The sequence below is a fragment of the Triturus cristatus genome, chromosome 4_1 (assembly GCF_964204655.1).
Source record: "Triturus cristatus chromosome 4_1, aTriCri1.1, whole genome shotgun sequence".
In the NCBI taxonomy this organism is placed as follows: Eukaryota; Metazoa; Chordata; class Amphibia; order Caudata; family Salamandridae; genus Triturus; species Triturus cristatus.
The window spans coordinates 177,895,027-177,922,550 of NC_140585.1; the positions used below are offsets into that span (position 1 = coordinate 177,895,027).

Sequence of the window (27,524 nt, forward strand, 5' to 3'; positions counted from 1 at the left end):
ACTTTAGATTGGCCACAGAAAGGGAAATTGTGTATTAGAAGAAATGAAACTGTATATGATAATTATTTCATAGGTGCGAGTGACTGCCATGATACTTATAGAATCATGGTTGGATGGGGATTTAAAGGAGGAAATGATCTGGTTTTCCCTGGATTATATTTTATCTGCGAGAACAAAGCTTATCATCGATTACCTGACCATTGGTATGGCACATGTTACCTAGGCCTGGTTTTCCCAAAGATATTTCATGTGGGAAGGGGAAACGATGGTGCACATGAGATAGGTAGACAACTAACACGTAGAAGAAGAGGATCTTGGGCAAAAATTGTACGGGATATTTTTTGAGCACTGATACCAGCAGTTGGAATATCTCTGAATGCACATAAAATTAGAAAATTATCAACAGTAGTGGATCGGTTGTCAACAAGCACTGCTGGAGGATTTTTATTGGTAAACACAGAAATGGTTGCCATGAGAGCCATGGTGATGCAAAATCGACTTGCCCTTGATATAATTTTGGCCAAAGAGGGTGGAGTCTGTGAAATGCTGAAGGTTCAACATTGTTGTACATATATTCCTGACGAAAGTCAAGATTTGAAGACATACATAAAGAATATAACTGATTTGCATGAGGAGATTGTTCCACTGGAGGTTGAAGGTGTTTGGTAGAAGATTGGAAAAGGATTTTCTACTATTAAGGACTTTTTATAAAAATTAGGGTAGTACGTTTATTGGTAAGATTTTAATACCTGTAACATGTCTGATATTTTTAGTATTAATTCTGAGATTAGGATGTTTATGTAGCAAAAGAAGAAAAATACAAAATAACATAAAAAGAGACGCTGTAAAGAAAAGAGAGAAAGAAAGAAAAAAAAAAAGAGAAATGGAAGAGGTAGAATTAGAAGAATGGAAAGAGAATGTGTATAAGAAAATAAGAGAGGAAGAGACAGGGGAAACAATTATGTGATCTAACAAAACTTAAAGAGAACTGAATTCATTTCTATTACAAATGTTATCAAAATTTAATGGAATTTGTGGTGATATTAAAAATTAGAAAAGCCGAGGGCTTTGGTTTAATCTCGGGATATAAAGTTAATATAGATAAAACCGAGATTATGCAGTGGAATCAGGAAACAGACATTCAGGGTGTGAAAACAAAAATGCGATATTTGGGGGTAATTATCACACAGAAATTGGAAGATATTCCAAGAGAAAACTGGAAGAAAGTAAGCCGGGAGATAACCTACACACTGTTGAGCTGGGCGAACCTTCCGTTAAACATCTATGTTAGGGTAAACCTCATAAAAATGGTTATACTCCCCAAAGTCACATTTCTTTTTAATTCAATCCCTTTGTCTTTTATAAAGAGGAAATAGCCAAACCACAGGGGAAAATCAGCAGTTTTGTCTGGGCATCCAAGTGTTCAAGGATAGGGTGGGAGAAATTGCAGAGGAAACTGGGAGCTGGGGGGTTGGCGTTGCCAGACCTGCTTGTTTACGGTTATGATTTCCATTTCAAAAATTTCCATATGTTAGGAAATAAGCCAGACGGGTCATCTTTGGGTGTATTGTTTACAGCAATGCTTGGAGAGGTGGGTCAAGGTAAACAACATTTTCTAGTTAAATATGGTGACCCAAAGTTTTTTTTAAAGGTTAGATTAAAGATTTTGGGCACGGCATTAAGAACTTGGCTGTATGTTCGGAAGCAAATGGAAATTCCTTACTATTCTATGAGGGCACCAATCTGGAAATCACCGAGGACCCCTACATGTTTGAAAGATCAATTGAGTCAACCGCTAAAAGATGTGGGTATTCTCTATTGGGCAGACCTAATGAAAGAGGGAAATCTAGTGAGATGGGAGGTGCTTAGTAATCTGACTAAGGGAAAGCTCACAAGGTTCAAATATTATCAATTGGGCTCCTGGTGGGCAGCACAGGACTGGTCGCAGGAGGAGGAAGATCCTAGATCAGACCAGATATTAAGAACAGAGCATTGGGAGAAGGAAATCTCCTACTGGTATTGGGCCTTTCTAGATGCAGAAGATATGCTTGAGGCTGATGTAAGGAAATTATGGAGTGAGGAGCTCAATGAGGAGGAGGAGGTCGAAATTAGATGGGCAAAATCATTTGAAACGCTACGAGCAGTTGTGAAACCAGCCTCATTTAAGCGTAACCATCTATTTACTGCTCACAGAGTTTACTGGTCTCCGATGAAGTTAACAAAGGTTACAGGTAATAAATACTGCTGCCAAAGATGTAAAATAGAAGGAGCCGATGACAGACATATGTTCTTGGATTGCCAAAAAATCACGAAATTTTGGTCAGAGGTCTGCAAATTTCTGGGAGAGCTTGGAGGTAAACAAATTAAGGTAAGCCCTTGTTTGGTGTTCTTTGGGCTCTCGTCAGAGGAAGAGGTGGGGCAAGGTGTTGCTTTTAAACCCATCTTTTACGTGATTCTACTTGCAAGGCATGAGATATGCAAGAAGTGGAAGTCTGTGGACCCCCCCATCCTTTGCTGAACTTTTAAAAAGTATTATAGTAACAAGGGAATCAGATATGGCCTGTGATCCAGGGAGTAAAGATAAGGTCTGGACTCTATTGATGGAATGGAAAGAAAAAAACAAGCGGGTCCAATGATTAAGCCAACGTGCCAGAGGCTCTGAAGTTCCCAGCGTTTACTCCCAAGGGCGGGACAGAGAAATGGGAACGGGTATCAGAAACGCATTCTCCATTATGTAGCACTCCTTCCTCTCTCTGATGGTTATTACAATCAGCATAGAGAGATAGGAAGAGTCTCAACATGAGAGCTGTCAATATGAGGACAAAAGAAAAAAAATTGGTGCATGCAGCCTGTTCCTGGGTCACATGACTAGGTATATGGTGTAGTGGGTGTGTAGTCACATTGTTGTGTGAAGTGTGATCACCCTTTCTAGGTCCTATTTGTGATATAGGAGGAGGAGTATAGTGTGACCCTCCTTCCCATGCCCTGTTTGCGATAAGTAGTCACATTGTTGTCTGCAGTTGGTGTGCAGTCAAATTTTTATGCAAAGTGTGACCACCCTTCTTAGGTCCTGTTTATGTTGCAGGAGGAGGAGTGGGTGTGCAGTTGCATTGTTGTGAAGTGTGATTTTTAGCCCAACGCTACCCCTTCGAGTGTTGTGCTATGCAAGATACAGGCTGGTCCTGTGTGAATGTGTGTTGTGTGGGGAATGGGTAGTTGTTTCAGTTTTTGGGTTACCTGCACCTTTGCAATGTGGTGGCATCTTGTGTCCTTTTGATTTGTGGGACTTGATTGTTTTATTTGTATATTCTACTGTTTCCTTATGAGGGGAAGATGTGTTGAGACTTGCTATCATTGCTTAAATCCTCCCCAGAGTTCCATGCCACTACTAATCAGCCAGAGTGTGAGGTGATCTGGAATATAGCGTGTTGGTGGGATACAGTTGGTTATGGGCTTAGCAGAAGGATGCTGCTCCTGGTGGGGCTTAACCATCATCCTTTTTAATTGGAACTATGATCCAATAAATCTTCTATAATATACTCTACTGCCTCCAGACTTTGATCATCATAGTATGGTTGGGAGTTGGCCTTTGTATATTTCTCGCATACAACATCACAATAGAAGGGCTTCATGTTGGCAGGATGGGCCATCTGTGTTTTGACAAAGCTGTAACCTACCACACTTCAAAGGCACTGGCTAAGCTCACACAAAATTGACCTTACCCTATTGTGTCCTCAAACAGACTGGGATCAGGCAGGGAGGCAGAACATTTCTGACATCTCTTGGGGGAAACTCCAGAAGCTTCTCACTCTTCAAAGCTGGTATCAGGTATAAAAATTGGAGCCTCAAACGCAACTCTGATCACTCTGGACCTGTAGAAGACTCAGAATAAGGAATAATCTGCTGTTCTTTTGCCCTGCTTCAAGAAGGACTGTCGAGTAGCTCTTCTGCTCTGCTGTCCTGCTGCTCTGCCACTAGATGGACTGCTCCGCTGCCATACTGTCTGAAGACGACACACTGAATCTACAACATGAATCCAAGACCATCAGTGTCTCCAAAGGCTGGTTGGTTGAACTCTGTTCTGAGCTACAGGGACATAACAGGCTCCTCTGGGATAATGTAACCTGCTGCATCTTAATGCAGGACCACACCTCACAGCAAAGACCTAGTGTCATGCATCTGGATGCCATCAACCAGCCCAGCTCAATGCATCTCGATGCAGGACCACGCGTTGAAGCTTTTAATCGCCTGCTTTGAACTCACCAGCACAGTGCAATGTATCTTGATGCCAACAACTGGCCTACCTTGATGCATCTCAGTTCAGCACTGGTGCAGCTCACTGCACCAGCGATTTGATAAATCTCAGTGCAGGACTCCGCATTGCAAACTCCCATCGATAGCTACAGTGACCTTGACTCAGCTTGAAGCATCTGTATGTACGACCTCACATTGCAGCTCCCATCAGTGGCTCATCAAGTCCTGTGCCGCTCATGCCAAAGCAAGGACTCACCAGGAATCAACGTATTTCTAGCAATGGACTGAACTCAGTACGTTTTCCGTCCCATGCTCAAATGTGGTCAGCTTAAACTTGTGACTTTGATCCAGTCCACAACGACCAGATATCCACAGTTGGCATTTCTTGCTGTTATGCTCTACTTTTCTTTAAAATCGTTAAAATTGCATATCTCCAGATCTACTGATAGGATTTTTGTCATTTTTGGGTGAGCTATTTTATTGGATTTTTATTTTTCTAAATTAGTTTGGGACTTTTTTATATGCAGCATTAATACTTTACCAGAGGGTATTCACAAGTTAATTTTGTGACTTTCTTGGCTCACCCTGCCAAGGATTGTGGCTGTTGCTTGAGAAGGGCTTACACCCTTCTTAACCAACAGTTCAATTTCTCAAAATGATTATAGTTATTTAGAACTAGAGGAACACATTTTTTGTGAGTCTCAAATCGGTCACAAATAGGTAAGCAACAGAAGAAGTAGTGATTTGAAATGTATGAACGCCATTTGCGAAAACAAATGTGCAATGCAACCAATTTGTGACTGTATTTTTAGTGACCTATTTTACCAATTTTTGTATTTGAAAACTTACAAACCTTATGTTAGAGGCGGTCGCAAAATCTTCTGTTTGCACATTCAATTTAGCATATAATCAAAATAGGTGGAAATTTGTGCAAACTATAAAAGCTTGCCCAAAATGCATCAGGGGTTTCCATAATGGCTGCTCTCTATGTGATTGTGAGGAGTATGCGACTATTTGTTCTTCAGCAGAGCAGGAGCTGGAGGAAACAGGAGAGGATATTTAGAACCAAGCTTAACATTTTCTAACTGAGGAGGAAATCAGTGAGAAATACATGCTGATATTGCAACAATATTTGATTTATTTGAAATGGTGTAACCCCATTTTGAAAGCAGTCCTATGCGTACCAGTTCCATACCTAATCCTGTGCAAGTGTTGTGCTCATTGTGCCTGTTGGCCTCTGACAGCTACCAGGGTCTGATAGCGGTTGCTGGTGGGGTGTTGCAAAGTGTCTGTTTGCGTAATTTCTGTAAGTTCATAGATGCCATGCTCAAAAACATCAACCGATACACATACCTATCCAGGAGTGCTGAGGAAATCCAAGTTACATAATTGAACATTTACCTGATGGCCAAATTCCCCCATGTGCTATGGTGTGTAGATGGAACACATGTTCCTATTTGTCCTCCAGCCCATATATATTACCGGTTTCAGAATAGGAAAAATACACATTCCCTCTATATACGAGTTGTCTGTGATGCACATAATGTAATTACAGATATAGTGGTAAAATACACAGGGAGAACCTATATCTATTTTCAGGTACAGTGGGATACACCAAACCCTGGAAAGAGGGGAGTTTGATAATGGCTATTTATCAGGTGTAGTGATGCTGTACAATGGCACATATGAATGTTTTCATCAAGTCCAAAGTTTATAAATGCTCATACTTATGGCTTTTGCTCCAGGTGACAATGCATATGTGTTAAGGCCTTAGAATGAGACACCATACTTAGCCACCGGAAACCAAACCAAAGGGTTATACAACATTGCTTTTTGACGTACCGGGCAGTGTTTGTACAAACATTTGCCATGCTGAAATCAAGATTTTGGTGGAGATGCACAGCAGTAAGCTCCTGAGACAGCCCACAGAATTGTGGCAACAAGTGCTATGTTGCACAACAGAGCTACTCGGAGCGGATTACCCATCTCTTTGTAGGACTGATTTCAAAGATGAGGACCCTGAGCCCCCTCTTCTGCAACCTCGAGACCACAGCACAGCAGTAGATGGGAGATCACGACGGGACCACATTGCAACAAAGAATGCAGCACATATAGAAAGAGGAAGTCACAAGGAGGAAGGTGCAGCTCTTTGGCACAATCCCAGGCCTACCAGTACTGCTAAATCTGGGAATGCATCAAAATCATTAGAATTCCTCCCTGGGGTAGAATAATGTCACACAGCAGTTAGCGCTGCGATGTGTTACTCTGGATTTATCAAGCCACTCAGGGCCAGACAACGTGGCCTTGTGTGGCTTGATAAATCGCAATTTAGTGTTGAATTCCACATACCATGTTGCGCGGTGCAAAAGTTACACAACCTTTACATAAATATGGCCCTAACGTTTTGTTTATTGAAAGGAACCGCTGTGATGGCGGTGCCTTTCAATGTATTGAGAAGGCCACAGGGTGGATGCTCTTCTGGAGATTGTGTAGGCAGTGTACCCTCAGGATGGCAAAGGACACTACTACTTCTGCTGAACTTTAAATTAGGCCCAATATTCTTCATGAATAACCACAACATTAATCTTTATTCCAAAATACAAAAAACAATTTCTGTGCCTTTCCCGCCTTCTAAAATCTTCATCTTCAATATTGGCAAAAACATGATCCGAGGCATGGAAGAAAATCTTAGATACTTCTAAGAATCCCTACAGTCTCTAGACTTTTTCTCACCTCCTCAACCACATTTAGCGAAAACAAAGCGTTTTAGGAACATAGAAAAAGACCAAAATGGACTGAGCTGCTTTTTTCTAAGAGTGACACTGAGAATCTATATAAAATGTGGTAAGCTCATATTTTTTCCTTGCTTCTGAGACCCCTCACTGAGCATTCATTTAAATATATTTTTGTCTGCTCATTATCACCTAGAAATTCATTATATTTAAAATTATTTTATGACACACCGTCATAGGAATATTATGCTTTTTTTATAAGTTGATATGTTTTGTATTTCTGCAATATGGTTTTTCGAGGGAAATGCAACAAGTTTAGGCAAATGAGCAATAAAATCCACACATGTATTTTCACATGTTACATCACAAATCAAAAAAGCTTATTTTTCTTATAATAATGCTTAGAAACAGCAAAGAACATCTGTGCATGTATCTTTTTATTAAGAGTGTAGCCTAAGACATTCTGAGGTAGCATCAAATGCATAAATAATCTGTTTGAAGGTCAGACATGGATGCTTTCTGTTACTATGTATCTGTTTCTTCAATGAACAATGGCATGACAATGACATAGACTGGCCTTGCTTCCCAAATCAGGCTGTCAGATTTAGAAAACATTGCTTTATTTTGAATGTGCTAAGATAGTCATAAGCCAGGAACAAAAACAAGAAATTCCATCAAAAGGTGAACAATATATTTTTATCTGGTATGTTGCCAATTTTAATTTTTTTGCATACATTGAAACATTATTTTCAACATAATCTTTAAAACTGCAATTATGCTTTTTCACATCATCTGCATTTGAACCAGGTTTTAATATTTAATTAAATCGCTTTAAAATATGGTATGGATTTCTTGTGTACATACATCTATGAAGGAATTTATTTTTTAGTAACCCACAAACAAATAATTTTCTGACTGTGTCTTTGGTAGGATTGTCCATTATCAAATATTTATTATCTCCATGTAAAATGTAGGAGCTATGTAGGTCTCTGTATTTCTAACTGAAGCTAATAGTGTGCGAAAGCCCAAGAAAAACCTGTGGGCTATATCTTCATTTTTACACCTGCTTTCCAATGGCAAAGTTATTGTGCTCATCCTTTCATGTACTCTTGATTAGCATATTTAACTTACCTAGAAGTCCCTAGTATATGGTAACCACAATGTACCCAGGGCCCCTGTAAGTTAAATATCACCAATGAGCTTCTGAACTCATTGTGCCACCCACTGCAGTGAAATTGCAACCATGACTGTAGACCTTCAATCAGTAGCCTGAATGTATACATTTAAGCTGCCAATTCGACTTGTCAAAATGAACAATTTTGTCAGGCCAAAACTTTCTTTTAAATAATAATTCATCCCTAATTAAGGCGCTTTTGCCCAAAGAGAATGATGCATGGTATTTAAAAGTAAAACATGTAGAAGTTTAATATTCCACATGTCCTTATAGTGAAAAAGCATAACAGCTATTTTGAATGTAGCAAACTTGCGACTTCCAGAGGGAAATAATGGATTGTGGTATTGTAAATGATAATGCTAATTTCAGATTGATAACAGCTAGAAAAATATTTCAAGGACTCTTTTTAATAGTAATAAAAATCCAATCTAATGGTGAAGTTGAATTGTATCTAACTATTACAGTAAGGTTATTTTAGAAAATGTATCTTTTGCTTGCTTTAAATCTCTGGAGGCATTTCTGTAAGTTTTCTACTGTCACCATACAGCTCAATGGGTACCCTGTAGTATGCTATGAACTACTCCCCGGACATTGACAATGGGCCTTGGGTATAGGGAGGCGTTTTTCTCCCCTTTACAGGATGGCCTGGAAATGTGCCCACAATCTTGGTACACTTCAAAGGGCCCTCCCCTTCCATAGTCAAATGTAGTTCACACCTGGGCCTGCCTCTCTATGTCCTTCTGGTCATTCAGGCACCAATCCCAGTGAGAGGGAGAGCTGCAACAGAAGTGATTTAGAATGACCAACTGAGTGGGGCTTTTAGCATCCTTTTTGGCATTACAGTGTAAAACCAGTCAAATTCTACTTGACAGGTCTGCTGGGATCTTGTGTATAACATTTGGGGCACACTTCAAAGGAGATAAACAGAATAAGAAACCTGTTTGGGCCCAATTCACAAGTTAAACTTAGACCTGAAGTCTAACTTTAGACCTAAAGTTTAGATCTACAGTTTGACTTTTGACCTAAAGTCTGACTTTGGACCTGTTATCTATCTTTAGACCTAAATTCTAAGTTTACACCTAGAGTTTAACTTTAGACCTGAAGTCTAAATTTAGACCTACATTCGAAGTTTATACCTAAAGTCTAAGCTCAGACCTGAAGTCTAACTTTAGACTAAAAGTCTAAGTTTACATGACAGTCTGACAGACATTTAAAGCTAGATAACTAAGAAAAGACATATCAGTAAATTGTTCCGCCCCCCACACAGCTCTGCCTGGTAGCTGTTGCCCCTGAACTTTCAGTTCTTTAGATCAAGGCCCTCATCCCTGGTAGTCCGGTGAAGAGCTGTTGCACCCTGACCTCTGTTTTTCTGCTTTCAGCCTCTTTGCTCCTCCTCTATTTTTTCACTTTCCTTTTATATATCCTTGCTTCACTTTCTCTAATTTCTCGTCTTTCTTGAGGATGTTTTCCCTTTCCGTGTCCTTGCCACTGCTCGTCCCCCAGGGCCCCCCTCCTGAGCTGTTTTCCCACTTCCTGCCTCCCAGCAGTCCAGCTGACACTAAACATTACTTAATGGCAGCCGCTATGCAGCAGGGCTGCTGGCGTACCAAAGGCAAGCCTATCTGTGCCCATCTGTGCTTGGATTGTGCCCAGCGCCATGGACCTTGGTCCTTGAACAATCCTTCCCTACAACTCCAGCACCCTCCACACACTCAGCCCTGGACGGTCCACTGCCTGACACCTTACATCACAAAAGACCACCCAACACCTGTTCACCTGCTGCAACTTCGATGACCACAACACCTCATCCCTACTAGAGAACCTTGCCACCATCGGACGCAAACAACTGGTCCCATCTACACCCCACTCAACAGGACACACGCTCAACCCCATCTTCTCTGCAAGCAACAGCATCTCCATCAGCCACACCTCCAAGCCACACTGGACCTATCACCACTGCGCCCACTTCTCCTTCACAAAACCCACCATATGTCACCACACCCACTGCAACCCTCACAGAAGCTGGAACAAGGTCACCGAAGACAAGCTCACCACCTCCCCTACCAAAACCTCACCACTGACATCCACAGATGGCAACACCTAAGCACATCCTTCACTGTTGGATCTCCTACTGCACCACCACACTGACTCCCCTCAGAAAGCCCTCAGGCAAGCAGCCATTTAGAAAGCCAGCCTATTTTCCCCTGCGCACCTGCGGATGACTTGAGAAAAGATGGAAGAGCAGCAAGATTGTGGCAGACCACGCAGCCATCAAAACTGCTGTCACCACACACCACCATCTCATCAGAACAACAAAGAAAGCAGCCATACAGAAATGCATCAATGCAATTGAACACAACAGCAAAGAGCAGTTAGCCGTGGTCAAAGAATTCACAAAACCCAGCACAGAGACAGCAGACTTTTGCCCCTCTCAAGACCTCTGCGACAACCTCGCTACCTTTTTCCAATGCAAAGTCAAGGAGATCTATGACAGTTTCTCAACCCAAGAACCACAAACTACACCCGCAACCTCCACACCCACTGGCTCCAGATCCCAGCAGACCTTGCCCAACTGGACCACCCTCACCTCTGAAAAAACCCTCAGGATCATAGAGAGTATCCACTCCAGAGCCCCCTGAGATCCCTGCCCTCACCACATCTTCAACAGAGCCAGCACCTCCATCTCACCTGAACTCTGCCACACCATCAGCTGCTCCATGAGTCCACTACCTTCCCGTAAGACTTGAAGCATGCGGATATCAGCCCCCTGCTGAAGAAACTCTCTTCTGACCCGACGGGCCGCAAGAAATACAAGCCCATCTCTCTGCTCCCCTTCCCAGTCAAAGTCATCGAGAAAGCCATCATCGCCCTACTCAGAAGCAACCACAGCACTGAGAAAGCTCTCCTCGCCTCTACTAATGAGATTCACACCCTCCCCTCATCCGAGGCAATACTGCTGCTCTTATACTCCTGGACTTCTTAGCTGCCTTTGAAACTGTCTCCCACCTCTGCACAAGACTCTATGACGCTGGCAACTGCAACAACGCCCTAGAATGGATCTGTTCCTTCCCCACCGGCAGAACACTAAGAGTCAGACTTCCACCGTTCAACTCAAAACCCACTGAGATCCGCTGCAGAGTGCCTCAGGGATCCTCCCTGAGCCTCATCCTCTTCAACATCTACATTGCCCGCTTCCAGCCATCGTCTGAAGCCACGGACCCAACATTGTCTCCTACGCCGATGAAACCTAGCTGATTCTCTCCCTCACAGACAAACCCACAGCAGATAATAGCAACCTCCACAATGAGATGAAAACAGTTGCTACCTAGATGAAGGACGGCTGCCTCAAGCTTAACTCAGACAAGACCAATGTCCTCAACCTGGGCTCCACCCCCTGCATCTGGGATGACTTCTGGAGAACCAGCAGCTCTCTGAACCCGACCCACACCCATGGACCATGCACGAAAGTTCTGCATCATCCTGGAATCCTTGCTGTGAATGAACTGCCAAATCAATGCGGTTTCGTCCTCCTGCTTCCACACACTCTGTAGTGAAGAACAGGGTTCTGCTTGCACACATAGCTATGTTAGCATGAGCGTATTAAAAGTTTAAACGCCATTTTGCACCTGGCCGCTTTTGCACACAACGCTACAGGTAACTGCTATTGTAAGTTAAACTGCTTGCTTTTCTTCACATGAGAACAGTCTGTTTTTCACATCCCTAGCCTTACACCGCAACCATAGTCTGTACACTGTGTGAAGAAGTCTTCAAGGTCAAATAACAATGTATGCTTTTGCTTCAGGTTGATCGGCCCACGCTCTAGGCACAACAGGCACACAGCTGCAAATATCTGAAACTCTGGTGCCTTTAATATTGCATTGCATGCATAATGCTGGCACTTGGAGAAAATCTTTCCATCTACAGAGAGCGTTGCTGATCCTATGATGTGATTCATCTAAGCTGATCTTGGAGGTATGGGGTTCCCCATTCAAACCTAGAGACCTTTTATTATTATTATAAACCTAGTTTCTAGCCAGGGGAGGGTGGTACACAAGGCGCTATAAGACCTGTTTCCACTATTATTATAACTTGATTTCTCCCTCTGTGTTTTATGGAATTGTAACAATGCTGATTGTTTTATTTCTAATCATTTGCCTGCTTATGTTAGCCAAAATACTGCATCTTAGAGCACGTAGTTAAAAATAAATATTTTAAACTTTTTCGTGTCTCTGATTACTCACGTTGTGGACTTATATGAGAATGAAAACGAAAGAGTGTTCTTCATTCCCACCTTTCCTGAGAGTACCCTAAGTCGCTTGTTCTGGGTTGTCTAATCATTGGTAGCTTTGCTGTAGTACGGAGAACGAATGAGACACTGATGCTAGTCGGATAGGGGTTCTAGGTACTGATGTGAATTTTTTGGTACACCACAATTCGCTGAGGTCCTGGTTTCCTGTGCATAGTTCTGTGCATGAGCAGAATCCCTGCAACAAGTCTGACTGCTTCATAAGGTCTCCAAGTGGATCACCACCTAGTCCAAGCAAATGGTCACCCATGCTCTCGTCAGCAACAGATTTGACTGCGGCAATGTACTCCACGCCGGCACTACCCAGAAACTCCTAATGAAAGTAGAGAACATCAAGAAAGCCTCTGCCAGACTCATCCTGAACATCCCATGCCGCAGCAACATCATCGGCCACCTGAGAGACCTATACTGGCTACCTGTCAACAAAAGCTCCTCCCACATACCTACAACACCATCCACAATGTTGGACTGCATACATCAACCATTGCTTCTTCTTCTTTTACACTCCCAACAGACATCTCAGCTCCGCCCAACTGGTCCCGGCCACCATCCCTTGGATCCACAAGACCACGGCTGGAGGAAGATCCTTGTCCGACCTTGCTGAGAAGACCTTGAACCCCTTGCCTCTGCTCCTCAGGCAATCACCATAGCTGCCACAATTCAGGAAGAACCTCAAGACCAGGCTCTTCAACTGAACTGCAGATTCCCCCCCTCAGCGCCTTGAGACCCTTATGGGTGAGTAGTGGTGCTTTAAAAGATACCTGATTGATTGATCGATTTAAAGATTTATAGTGATATTCTCCTACCTCCAAAGATTTACAGGTTTACAGAACAGCACACAACCCATCTATTAATGCCTCTTAGATCAGAAGCATTGCGTTTCTGGACATCAAACCAAGAAATCAATTAAACATCTTCTTACAAATGAAGCTCACAAGGGTCTAATCTAGGGTGGCATGGTTTGGAAAAAGAACAATGGGTTGGAATGCTACCCAGAGAGTTTGCCAGTGGTCAAACTTATTGCAAGCATCACTTTTGTGTTTGTTGTATTCTGGAGAGACAGTGACCACATTCTGGTATAACTATTTCCAAGCCCCTTGGAGAAGAGTTTGTGAACATTTGTTTGAGGTACTTATTCCTTTGATGTTTTTATTTCTGGAATTAACCCCTTCTGTGCCCATGACGTGCTGGACTCGTCATGGAGCACAGTCGTGCTGTGCCCATGACGAGTCCAGCACGTCATGAGGCATTCCCTGGGGAATCCCTCTGGTGCGGGCACCAGAGGGATTCCCATTAATTAAAAATAGCCTCTGGAGCTGGGGAAGAGCTTCCCCAGCTCCCGAGGCCCCCCCCCCTTCAGTGTAATGACGATCGGTGCGCACGTCGCGCCGACGTCATTACACTGAAAGTGAAATTGAAATGAGCCAAGAGGCTCATTTCAGTTTCACTTTCTACGTGCTCAGGGGGCTATCTCAGCCCCCTGAGCACGTAGAAAGACGGGAGAGGTATCGTTGGAAAGGGGAGAATCTCCCCTTTCCAATGGTACCCCTCCCCAGTGGATCCCTGCTTGGGGATCGCCACAGGAGGGCAATCCCCAAGCAGGAATCCTCCCACTAGACACCAGGGAGGGGGGAGCGGCCCCTTGGGCAAGGGCCTTTGCTCCCCCCAAATAACGTTGGCACCATTGAGTCTTTTTGCCCCCCCTGGGGGGCAGATGGGGGCATTAGGAAATCTTTTTTTTTTTTAAAAATAGGGGTGGGGGCTGCCCAAAATGGGCAGGCCCATGCCCCCACCCCACCCCTCAATTACTACAGTCTTTCTGCCCCCCCGGGGGGCAGATGGGGCATTGGCCCGTAATCTACCCCTTCGGGGGGGCAGAAAGCCCACTAAATACCAGGGATTTGTTTTTAGTTTTTTTTTAGGATGGATCTGCCCGAAACGGGCACGCCAATGCCCCCACCCACCTGCCACCATTACAGCCTTTCTGCCCCCCCTGGGGTGCAGATGGGGAATTGGCCACCAATCTTCCCCCCGGGGGGGGGAAAAAGCCCACTAGACACCAGGGAATAAAAAAAAAAAAAATAGGGGTGGGGGCTGCCCAAAACGGCCAGGCCCATGCCCCCACCCCACCCCCCCAATTATTACAGTCTTTCTGCCCCCCCCGTGGGGCAGATGGGGCATTGGCCCCTAATCTGCCCCTTCGGCAGAAAGCCCACTAAACACCAGGGATTTATTTTTAGATTTTTTTTAGGGTGGGGGCTGCCCGAAATGGGCACGCCAATGCTCCCACCCACCCACCACCATTACAGCCTTTCTGCCCCCCCTGGGGGGCAGATGGGGCATGGGCCCCCCAATTTTTCTCCCGCCTACAAGTACTGCAAAATGCAGCCGCCAAATTGATTTGTGATAAGGGCAAACTAGACTTGGCATCGGAATGCATGAGAACCCTTCACTGGCTCCCTATGCGCCAAAGGGCTGCCTTCAAGCTGCTCTGTCACGCCCATAGAGCCCTGTATAGGACGGGCCCAATCATACTCCAGGATAGAATGGAATTCTATGTTCCTTCCAGGAACCTACGTTCCACTAATTCAGCATTGGCAAAGACTAAACGCATATATAAAGTAAGAGCGGGCGGCCGCTCTTTCTCTTATCTAGCGGCCAAGAGATGGAACGAGCTGCCCAACGATCTCAGACATACAACCAACTATCTGTTGTTTCGAAAAAAGCTTAAGACTTACCTGTTTCCTTTCCATCACTAATTAAAACCCTTTCTAACCGCTCGCTGTTTTCATCTGGTCTTAGCGCCGTGATATCCCTCGGGATGAGTGTTGCGCTTTACAAATACCATAAATAAATAAATAAATCTGCCCCCCGGTGGGGCAAAAAGCCCACTAGACACCAGGGAATTAAAAAAAAAAAAAATAGGGGTGGGGGCTGCCCAAAATGGGCAGGCCCATGCCCCCACCTCACCCCCCCAATTATTACAGTCTTTCTGCCCCCCCCCCCGTGGGGCAGGTGGGGCATTGGCCCCTAATCTGCCCCTTGGGTGGGGCAGAAAGCCCACTAAACAACAGGGATTTATTTTTAGATTTTTTTTAGGGTGGGGGCTGCCCCAAACTGACACACCAATGCCCCCACCCACCCGCCATCATTACAGCCTTCCTACCCCCCATGGGGGGCAGATGGGGCATTGGCTCCCAATCTGCCCCTTCGGGGGAGGCAGAAAGCCCACTTGACGCCAGGGATTTTTTCGCGCAATTTTCTTTAGGGTGATGGATTGTATTTAGGGTGGAGGCTGCCCGAAACGGGCACGCCAATGCCCCCACCCTCCACCACCATTACAGCCTTTCTGCTCCCCCCGGGGGGCAGATGGGGCAGTAGCCCCTAATCTGCCCCCCCAGAGGGGCAGAAAGCCCACTATCCACCAGGGATTTTTGTTGCGCAATTGTTTTTAGGGTGTGGGTTGCCCGAAACGGGCACGCCAATGCCCCCACCCTACCCCCCACAAAAATGACAGTCTTTCTGCCCCCCAAGAGGCAGATGGGAGCTGTAGCCCCCAATCTGGCCCCCCCTGGGGGCGCAGAAAGCCCACTAGAAACCATGGATTTTTTTGGTTTATTAGTGTAGGGGTAGGGGCTCCCCAAAATGGGCATGACAATACCCCCACCCCACCCCCAGAGAAACTCCAGACTTTCCACCCCCCCGGGAGGGTAGTCGGCGGCAGCGACCCCTGATCTGCATCCCCTGGGGGGGGCAGAAAGCCCACTAGGCGCCAGCGCGTATGCAGGCTTTTTTTATGCGTGGGGGCTGCCCAAAATGGTCATACCAATGCCCCCACCCACACAAAAAATAGCCACAGTCTTTCTGCCCCTTTAGGGGCATATCGGGAGGAAACCCCCTTCTCCGATTCCCCCCCAGGGCGGCAGAAAGCCCACTGGGCTCCGGCTTTTTTAGCAATGTGCATACCCGTGGATTTTGGGCCCTAGCACAGTTGGGACATAGGCAAACCTAGCAAACCTGTACATTTTTTAAAACTAGACACCGAGGGGAATCCAGGATGGGGTGACTTGACTGGCTCTCACCAGGTTCTGTTACCCAGAATCCATTGCAAACCTAAAAATGTGTCCAAGATAACAAATTTTCCTCACATTTCTGTGATTGAAAGTTCTGAAATCTGCGTGGGTCCACAAAATTCCACCCACCCCGCGTTCTCCTTGGGTTTTTGTGTCAGCCCGGTGATGCCACAACTTTCCCACACAAAAATGTGTGAAAAAGGTGATTTTTTCAGCTAAATTTGAGGTTTTCAGAAATGTGTGGGTTTGGTAGGTTTCCCTAGGTGGCCGCCGAGCACCGGGCCAAAAACCCAAGTGACTCCCCTTGCAAAACCAGTTCGTTTTGAGATAGGCAATTTTCATGTTGCCTCACTACGTTGTGGGCCCTTGCCTGTCGTGGATACTTGGGCCTCCCACACGAGTGAGGCACCGTTTTTACCGGGAGACCCGGGGGAACGCTGGGTGGTAGGAAATGTGTGTCAGCCCGGTGATGCCACAACTTTCCAACACAAAAATGTGTGAAAAAAGTGATTTTTTCAGCTAAATTTGAGGTTTGAGGGCATTCTGGGTAAGGAAATGTTGGGGGATCCACGCAAGCCATACCTACCTGGAATCCCCCAGGTCGTTTTGAGATAGGCAATTTTCATGTCGCCTCACTACGTTTTGGGCCCTTGCCTGTCGCGGGTACTTGGGCCTCCCACATGAGTGAGGCACCATTTTTATCGAGAGACCCGGGGGGAACGCTGGGTGGTAGGAAATTTGTGTCAGCCCGGTGATGCCACAACTTGCCCACACAAAAATGCGTGAAAAAGGTGATTTTTTCAGCTAAAATTGAGGTTTGCAGGGCATTCTGGGTAAGGAAACGTTGGGGATCCACACAAGCCATACCTCCCTGGAATCCCCAGTGTGTCTAGTTTTCAGAAATGTGTGGGTTTAGTAGGTTTTCCTAGGTGCCGGCAGAGCTGTGGTTCAAAAACTACAGCTAGGCACTTTGCCAAAAAAGGGTAATTTTTCACAGCGAAATTGAGGTGTGTCCACGATGCGTTTTGCACCGTTACATGTCGCGGGCACTAGGCCGACCCACACAAGTGAGGTACAATTTTTCTCAGAAAACTTTGGGGAACACTGGGTGGGTGGAAATTTGGGGATCCAAGTAGATTCCGGAACTTTCCACCACAGAAATATGGGGAAAATTTGTTTTTTTTGGCAATTTTTGAGGTTTGCAAGGGATTCTGGGTAACAGAACCTGGTGGGACGCAGTCAAGTCACCCCATCCTGGATTCCCCTCGGTGTCTAGTTTTCAAAAATGTATAGATTTGCTAGGTTTCCCTAGGTGCCGGCAGAGCTATGGTTCAAAAACTACAGCTAGGCACTTTGCCAAAAAAGGGTCATTTTTCGCTACGAAATTGAGGTGTGTCCATGTTACGTTTTGCGCCGTTTGCTGTCGCGGGCACTAGGCTAACCCACACAAGTGAGGTACCATTTTTTTGGAAGACTTTGGGGAACGCTGGGTGGGTGGAAATTTGTGGATCCACGCAGATTCCTGAACTTTCCAACAGATAAATGTGGGGAAAAAGTGTTTTTTTGGCAATCTTTTAGGTTTGCAAGTGATTCTGGGTAACAGAACCTGGTGGGAGACAGTCAAGTCACCCCATCCTGGATTCCCCTGGGTGTCTAGTTTTCAAAAATGTATAGGTTTGCTAGGTTTCCCTAGGTGCCGGCAGAGCTAGGGTTAAAAAACTACAGCTAGGCACTTTGCTAAAAAAGGGTAATTTTGCATTGTGAAAATGTGGTGTGTTCACGTTGGGATTTGAGCCATTTCCTGTCGTGGGCACTATGCCTACCCCTACAAGTGAGGTACCATTTTTATCGGGATAGGGTAATTCAGATTTGTAAAGGAACTGTTATTACCTATTGACTTTCGATGCATTTCTGCCTTCCAAATGAAAGACATTGTGCAAAAAAGAAGTCATTCTAAAAAATGACTGATAATTCTCATGCTAGTATGAGTATTCCCAAATTCGGAAATGTGCAAATATCTACTGTTTCTAAACTCTATATTTTGTTCCCATTTCAGAAATACATAGGTGTCTTTCATACCGATTTTTCCATGTACACATTTTTACAAAATAATTACTATATACCCAGTACATAATAAAAAACCATTGCAAGTTGCTGCTCAGTTTTTGGCTCTGGGTTCATCGGGTTCTTGGTGAACCTACAAGCCCTATATATCCCCACAACCAGTGATGTCCAGCGGATGTAATGGTATATTGCTTTCAAAGAGCAATCATAATTAGAAGAAGTTACAGGTGAAAAGTTTGACACAAAAGGCGCTTTTTTTCAACAAATTTTCAATTTATCCTATATTTAACTGTTAGTTTCTATAAAGAAACCTTGATGGATCTACACAAATGACCCCTTGCAGAATTCAGAATTTTGTCTACTCTAAAATGTATAGCTTTCCAGGATCCATTATTGCTTTTGTACCTATTTCTACCATTAACTGGAAGGAGGTCGAAAGCACAAAAAATAGCAAAAATAGGCGGATGTATGACGTTACAACGCGAGCCATTACAACGCGTGCAGTTACATCGCATGCGTTACAACGCATGCGATGTTACAACGCTATGCCATTACAACGCAAGTCTTTAGATCGACTTGCGCTAAATGGCGTGCTAACATTAGAAAAGTGTAATTTACTATTCTAACTCCAGTCCACTTAACAGTAGGGAAGGTGTTGGGATAGTAAACTACACTATTTGTAATGTTAGCACGCCATCTAGCGCAAGTCGATGTAAAGACTTGCGTTGTAATGGCATAGCGTTGTAACATCGCATGTGTTGTAATGCATGCGATGTAATGGCTACTCGTGGTAAAAACCGCGTTGTAATGGCTGTTCCCCAAAATAGGCTATGTCCCAGAAAAATGCCAAAACTGTGTAAAAAATGTTGGGTTTCTGACAAAAGTCTGGTATCCCCTAAAAGCTGGCAAAATGGTGATTTCAGCCCCACAAACCCTTTTTTGATAACACTTGCAGGGAAAAACCCAGATGCTTTCATTAGCAGCCCGTTTTTCCCATTTTTCCAAAAAAAAACTAAATTTTGCTGTATTTTGGCTCATTTCTGTGACCCCTCCAGGGGAATCCACAAACCCTGAGAACCTTCAGAATCCCCTTGATGTTGGAAGAAAAGGACACAAATTTGGCGTGGATATCTTATGTGGTCAAAAAGTTACAGGGGCCTCAGTGCGCACTACCCCAAATAGCCAAAAAAGGGCGTGGCACAGGAGGGGGAAAAGGCCTGGCAGTGAAGGGGTTAAAAGTTTTTCACACTAAAGTACTGTGACTTGGTTACGAATAAATATTGCAAAGGTATATCAGTTATTGCTGTTAAGCTTAGAGCCATCTAGGGCATGTTACTTAAATTCTCTCTAGTCTTTTAAATATCTGCTGCTCCCAGTGAATATTCTTGAAAAACATAAGAGGAGAGACAGAGCGACAGAGTCATGTCCTTGGTAATTAAGTTTGTGGGAGCTGTAATTCCAATTATTTGTGGAGGAAGTAAAAAACTGAATTTTCACTGCTGGAACATTTATCATTACCAACCATCCTTGAATCTACTGCTGCTTCATAAAACTTAAAATGTCATTGTTAAGTCTAATCAGAATATTTATCAAACCAAACACATTCTTTGTATTAATGTTTTAAGAGCTCCTTTGACTTCATTATTTCTGAGGCAATAGATCATGGGATTCAGCATAGGGATTATAACTGTGTAAAACACGGATGCCACTTTGTCCTGACCCACAGAGTAGATGGAATTGGGTCGTAGATACATGAAAAGCACTGGAGTGTAGAACATAGTGACACAAACCAAGTGGGAGGCACATGTGGAGAAGGTTCTTTGTCTACCTTCAGAGGATTGTATCTTTATGATTGTCCAGATAATATAAGTATATGAGATGAGGACAACGGAAAGAGAACCGACTTCCACACAACCAGCCACGGTAAACAGTACAATCTCGTTTACAGTAGTGTCAGAGCAGGAGATCTTCAGCAGGGGAGGAATGTCACAGTAGAAGTGGTCGATCAAGTTATCTTCACAGAATTTCAGTCTGAACATGCAAAGAGTGTGTATCAGGGAATTAACTGAACCAACTGTGATTGCTGTGATTACTAGAGAAATGCAAACCTTTTTGGTCATTAGAATAGGATAGTGCAAGGGCTTGCAGATAGCGTTGTATCTGTCATAGGCCATTATCGCCAGGATAAGACCATCGGTACTTCCACAAGCAATAAAGAAAAACATTTGTGCCAGACATCTGTGGAAGTCAATTTCTTGTATTTTTGAAAGAAAGTTGACCAACATGTTGGGGGTAATCACAGTAGAGTAGCAGAGATCCACAAAAGACAAGGCAGTGAGCAGAAAGTACATGGGAGTATGCAAACGAGGAGAGATAATAATCAATGTTGTTATGCCAATATTCCCTAGTAGGGTGATTAAATAAACCAGAGTGAACAGCATGAAGAGTGGAATCTTGAGGCGTTGGTCTTCAGTGAGTCCTAAGAGGATGAAATCCTTCAGTGATGTCTGGTTTTTTAAATGCATATTTCAAAATGGATTCTGCTGGGCACTAGTAGCATCTGCATAACAATGTCAGAAACATTATGCATAGATGGTAAGCTATTTCATATCTAGCAAACAAATGCATCTTTTTCCTGAAATCTAAATGTGTTTAAAGACCAAACAATGATGTGATATATCCTAAAGGAAATCAAACTCTGACATGTGGTGTTTAAATCCTTTCATTATTTTAATGTAACATTGGCTATGCTGTTTGTATAGTTACTACTATAGTTTTTTAATGTCCCATAGCAAATATAATAATTTTTTTACACGCAAATTTATACTTAAAATGTACTACTCAAAGTCTGGCACTAGAGACTTTCAAGAGAGAGTGAAATCCTTTATATGCAGTAGTTTAAAAAAGCTCAAAGAAGTGCCACATAACAAAATTAGAATAGTATTACCAGCTATGATTAGATTGTAAGCAAATGTCTGTAGTATGAACTGTGGGTTAAACTATCCCTAAATGAACATTATTCAGACATTGCAAGTCATCAATATATATAGCTTAATAATATGGTGAGATAAGGTTTATGGAAGGGCAATAGAAATAAAGGAACTTAGGATCGCTTCACCAGAGACTGGAAGGTCTTAGCAGGTTAGAATCTCCTGCTGTCGGGTTTTAAACGTAGCTGCCTCCCCTGGTCGGTTGAAGACAATATGCCCAGCGTTGTTCGACGGTGCTCAGGTTGGTTCCCCACCCCTTCAAGCACTAAGGCCAAGCGGTTGTGGCCACTGAAAGGGCTGTGTAAAATGTTAAAAGAAAATGAGGGCCATCCCAGAAAGGTTGAAACAAAGATGAGTTCAAAAATCGTAGCACTACCCTTTCCTTCATAGGTTGGAGTGATATAAGACTTAAGAGGTTTTATCATCTTATCTAGGGTGAATACGAGATTATATATTTGTAAACAACTATTCAATTCTGCACATTCTGAGGTGTGCTCCATGTGCATGTCCTCATTGATCAAACAGGTTTTGAGACTGTGCGGAGAATATAGTGAGTTTGAGCACAAATGACAATTAAAATTCCCCACCAAGATAAGATTCTCTTGGGTGAGGCCCTCTCTCCTCAGTGAATCAATAGCGCTACTGAGAGGTTTGAGGGCCCTTGCTTCCCCTTTTTAGCATTATGATAATTGATTACTACCAAGCAAAGTGATGCTCCAACTACCAGTTTAAGGCCCTGAAACACTTTGGAGTCACACTTCATTGTCTATTGCTTGAGGGCTATGAAAATAGTTAATCCTTCACTTGCTTTTCCTGCTCTAGAGCCCAAAGCAAGGCAGAAAAAGGTTTTATACCCCTCTAAGAAGAAAATATTCTCAACTTCCCATGTTTCCTGAAGGAAAATAATATTAAAAGACTTAAACAAAATCGACCTTTCATCTGAAAACTTTGCTGATAGGCCTGCCACATTCCATGAAACAAGTCTTTAGTCTTTCCAGGTGCCATGACTTAAAATGGGAGTTATATGGCCTGCAGAAGGGCCTGTTGCACCGTGGGAAGATGACCTGCTAAGTTGATGCTCTAAATTTAACGGAGGCGGGACCTCGGTATTTGTCGCTTCCCATTAGGATGACCCTAGGGGAAGGTCCTGAGCTGTACTTCTTTTGTTGCTCTCGGGAAGTTAATCTGGGTCATTAAGATCCACCAGAGGAGCATAGGCTGAGCCCTAATTGGGATACTCTGAGACGGTCTTTAGAAGAAACCCAATGGTAGAGGTTTAATACCGGATTCAGGAAAGTAAGTCTGGGAAGAGCAACTCAGAATATTTCATACCATTTCTGGATATCTGATGGTGATGATCACACAATCTCCCTCATAAGATTTCCGAGCGGGCCCTATCCAGGAGACCCTCTGAGCCATCAGGATATGACAGAGGCCTACAGCATTATGTTTAGTATGCATGCCTAACCAGTGTGAGACCTTGTTGATCAATTGTCCCATGGTTTCCTGGTTGGAGGAAGAAAGCCCTTGGATCCCTGTCAAGACTAAAGTGTAAGGCCAACAGGTTGGAGGGAGATTAATTACTGGTAAAGGGGGGCTAGTGTTAGCAGAGCCAAGGGGCTGCTTAGCTGCTGCAGAGGAGCACATCAGGATGGACTGGCTAGCAGAGGCTAAACCTTTACCGCTAGGGTGAGGATCAATGGCCTGAATAGAGGCATTCTGACTTATGGATGCCGGTAGCATGGCTTTGCAAGTACAACGCTGCCCTCTTCTCAGATGATCAGAGGGGAGCAAGTCGGAGGTCGCGGATTGAATCTGCGGGGGTAGGGTGGGAGAGGCATTATTATAAGAGGACAACATTCTCTCAAATCTATCAAACATGTCTCTTGAGTCGGCCACCAGTTTTGCTATTTTGTCCCATAGTGGGGTCAATAAATCGGTGAGCATGATATGATTTTTTGCGTTAGCGGAGCCCATAAGTCGTTCATGCCCTCGTCCCTGCCCTCCAGTATATTTTCTACATGTTCACCGCCAAGCCCCTTCCAAGTAATTTGTGAGTCATCATACTTTTTGGCTTTACGCTTCAGTTTGGAAGCTGAAGAGTTTGTCAGATCAGTGGCAGCAGGCGAAGCTGAGGTGGCCATGCTGTTGTTAATGCCATGGAGGGAAACCTTACTAGTCTTATTAGGGGTTGGGCCATCTGGGTCTATCAATGATACCTCCTTCACTGACTCATGAGTGCTTGGGACAGCCAGGTGAGGGGCATCCATGGGTGATGTTAGAGGTGAGCCTCCAGGCAATACAGGGCCTACCAAGAGACTCCTTTCTGCCCTTTCAATTTAAATTGAAATTGGACCCACCGCTTTCACTAGAAAGGAATCAATAGTTAAGCGATTTGCCCCCTTGGTGTTGTAGCCAGTATGGCTTTTCTTTACCCCATAGTCTCTGTGTCGCAGCAAACCACAGAGGAGCAGATGCCGAGGATCTCGGTACTATAAGATGAAAAAAGTTAGTTAGTTACTGAGGGGTCTGTCTTATAGGTCCTGATGCCAATTATGCTGCGTTTGTTGCCCCATGGGATTTAGAGAATGCAGGTTTGATGGGAGACCAAGAGAGTAGGCCCAGTCCAGCCTCCTTTGGCCTCTAGCAGGTGCTGGTGGACCCGCCCTTGGCCTGGGCGTGCCCACACATGTTCCATGCTGTGGTAGGCCCACGTTGGTTTTGATCAGGCAAAGGCCCCTCCCTGGCTCTGGTGCAGGCTGGGGGACTGAGTACCACCCCGGCAGGAGTCAAACCACAAAGCTGGCATTGTTGGCTTCTTTCAGCCCGTTCTGCGCATCACCATTTAACAAACACAGTTGCTTGCCTCAAATGACCAGCTACCAATTTGTCATACAGTAGACAAAATATGACGTAGAATGAGAGGCAAAAAAGACAAAAGTGTGAAAGCAAACAGTTATGCCCAGAAACAAAGAGAACAAAATAAGTCAGTCCTTGCTTGTAGTTTTCATTTTTGTTCTGTTCTTCAAAGATTACAGACAAGCGCAGTCATTGTGTTTCACCTAGCCACAGGCTTACTCAGGACAGTATAATTCATAACTGTACTGTTTCTGCTAGCCTGTATCGCGTATGTTGCCAATTTTATTATTATTTTTACATACATTGTAATCGTTATTTTCAACATATTCTTTAAAACTGCAATCACACTTTTTCACATAATCTGCATTTAAACCAGGTTTTAATTTTTAATAAATCCCTTTAAATTATATTGTATGTATTTCTTGTGTGCATCCATCCATGGGGGCTTTTTATTTTTAGTAGCCCACAGACAAATGTGTTTCTGACTGTGTCTTTGGTAGGATTGTTCATTACCCAAAACCAACCTCCATGTAAATTGTGGGAGCTATGTGGGTTACAGCTATTCGGTCTTCCCAACTGAAGCTAATAGACTGCCAAAGCCCAAGATAAAACCTGTGGTGCTATAATTTCACTTCACACCTGCTATCCAGTGGCAAAGTGAGTGTGCTCCTCAGGGATGCAAACATGCAGGGAACATATGTATTTCTACATTCTCGCACTAAGAAATGTAGAATCAGGGATGTGGGTGGGATCACTGGCCAGAAATCGGGTATCTAAAGCTAAAGAAACTTACATATTCCAAAAATGTAATCCCAAAGAGAGAAGGGGTGCAAAGGTAAGGAATAGGTTATTGTGAAGCAGTCACTAAGATAGTGTCACATTTAAACTGTCCACCCAAACAACGGGTTTGCAGGCCACCACCACCCAAAGTGCAAACTAAACAATAAAGTCAAACTCTTACCAGTATCATATATAATTGTACTTTAATCACTTTTTTTGACAAGCACAGAGTCTCAATATGACACGGTTACCTCACTAAAACAACTGGCATTCTTGGTACACTAAAAAGTGGAAGGTAAACACATTGTAAGTGATATGGTTCAATCAGTGAACCCAAGGGCTCCACTTCTCAACAGATAACAACACATGAAGGAGGATTCTGAACCACTCCATTCACCAAAATGGGTCCCCAAATGCAAAAAAGTTAACTAAAATGGGGTTAGCACAAGCCCCATCCAATTCTCTCGAGACCCAACGTAAAACTAACTCAAACCACACCCAAAGTGAAGGAAATATATAAGGAATAATAATTCCTAATATAAATATTGGTAACAATTAAATCCTGGTAGGGAGATGCTGAATAAGTATATGAGTACCATAGATGTCTAGTATGTAGTTATATGTTGCTAAGTGGAGTCCTTGGATTCAGTGATTGAACCATATCACTTACAATGTGCTTGCCTTTCACTTTTTTATGTACTACGAACATCATACTAAAGTTTTCTTTGAAATGTTCACTTACTTGTTGTCTTAAGTCTGTAGTCAGTTTCTTGGCTCATCACAAGCATAATTTGTGTATTAGAGTGTAAGTTTGGTGAATAGTGGTGGGCTCTCTTTTTTGGCGATACAAAAATGCTAATCTTTGAATATATTATATGTGTATAGGAATGTAGACTTACATACGTTCTTTGCATGTTTGTAGCCCTGAGGAAGCCTATGACTAAGCGAAACGCGTTAAGTACAGTTATACATGATATTGCCCTGTAGAAGTCTACGGCTGGACGAAACACTTTGGCTGCATTTGTCTGTAATGTTTGAAAAAAATGGAATAAAAATTATTTTGTTTTCTTTGTTTATGTGCATAACTCTTTGCTCTTAATATCTTTATAAGGTCATTCCAAAGTGACTTGCAACATCTATTTACAAATGAGATTAACCAATGATTCTGACAGTGTCCTATAGGCTTTTGAATGAAGATTGATGCAACAATGTAAATTAATGGTTGGATTTGTATGTTAATATTGAGACAATGTATGTCAAAATGAAAAATGATACATCTATGTATAAAAACGAAATTGCTGCTTTATTATTAAATTCACTTGTTGTGAAGCAGGCTCTGAGACCTAGGTCTGAGGTCACTAATTGACAGGTCACAGGTGGGGCGACTCATAGCCAGCAGGCAAATGCACAAACAGGCAATCCTAGATCTTTCCCACAGATAGGCTCAGCAATACTACAAAGGTCCAGTGAGATTAGCTTCAATAAAGCACATATGGCCAAAGAGGTGCGTGCGTTCCCAAAAACACCATAAAGTCAGATCCCACATAAACATGCAGCCGATCATGACACAGCAAACACAGAACACGTAGTGATCATGCGCCCCTCATGCTGGATATCTGGACATGTAACCCATTGGCCCCATAGTATCCATGCAAGGTTTAGGCATACCTGGATTTCTTATCAGGGCCTTATTTATGACTTCAAGACAATGGCCCACATACTTTTACTAAAAAAGGATCGCCAGAACCATTTCATGATACCCACAAAACTGTATAAAACAACACTCAGACCAATTGTACTTTATCACAGCCCTCAGACCCTGTTTCAGTAACCATCTCAGGCCCTAAAGTGTTTATTAAACAAACTGTTCCTGTTTTTTTAAACACCTCTTGTCTTTTGTTTTTTCAAGGTAAATTCATATTTGAGCAACATTTTGGTGAGCCTGAGAGGAGCTTATTGTTACCTCTGACCCGACTGCAGCCAAAGGAAGGGAACCCCATCCGGACGGATTCACATTTTCTCAGTGAGGAAGGTGAGCAGACATCGCAATTGATCGGAAGTTCTGCTAAATCTGCGTGGTGGAGGTCTGTCCTGAAGCCGCCGTCAGAGAGGGTAAGAGACTACATCAGTGCCTTAGTCCAAGCATTTGGTGTATGGCAAACGAGGGACAAGTGTAAAAAGATAAACTGAGCTCCCTGCCACTGACAGATTCTGGCATTCTACCTATTTTATATGTGCTAGCTGAGAAGATGCATGGCAGCTCAGAGGTGATCCCATAGGAGTCACCTTTTT

The 27,524-nt window shown here is 43.6% G+C and overlaps 1 protein-coding gene across 1 annotated transcript; it reads right to left on the minus strand.

Moving 5' to 3' along the window:
- Positions 1-20,192: 20,192 nt before the first annotated feature.
- On the minus strand, positions 20,193-21,128 carry LOC146853852 (olfactory receptor 5J3-like). Its single transcript, XM_085650416.1, has one exon. It carries the CDS (start codon positions 21,126-21,128, stop codon positions 20,193-20,195), a length of 936 nt encoding a protein of 311 aa, XP_085506542.1.
- Between the last annotated feature and the right edge of the window lie 6,396 nt (positions 21,129-27,524).

Coding starts and splice junctions, on each gene's coding strand:
- LOC146853852 (XM_085650416.1), bottom strand. CDS start 21,128: ATGCATTTAAAAAACCAGACATCACTGAAGGATTTCATCCTCTTAGGA.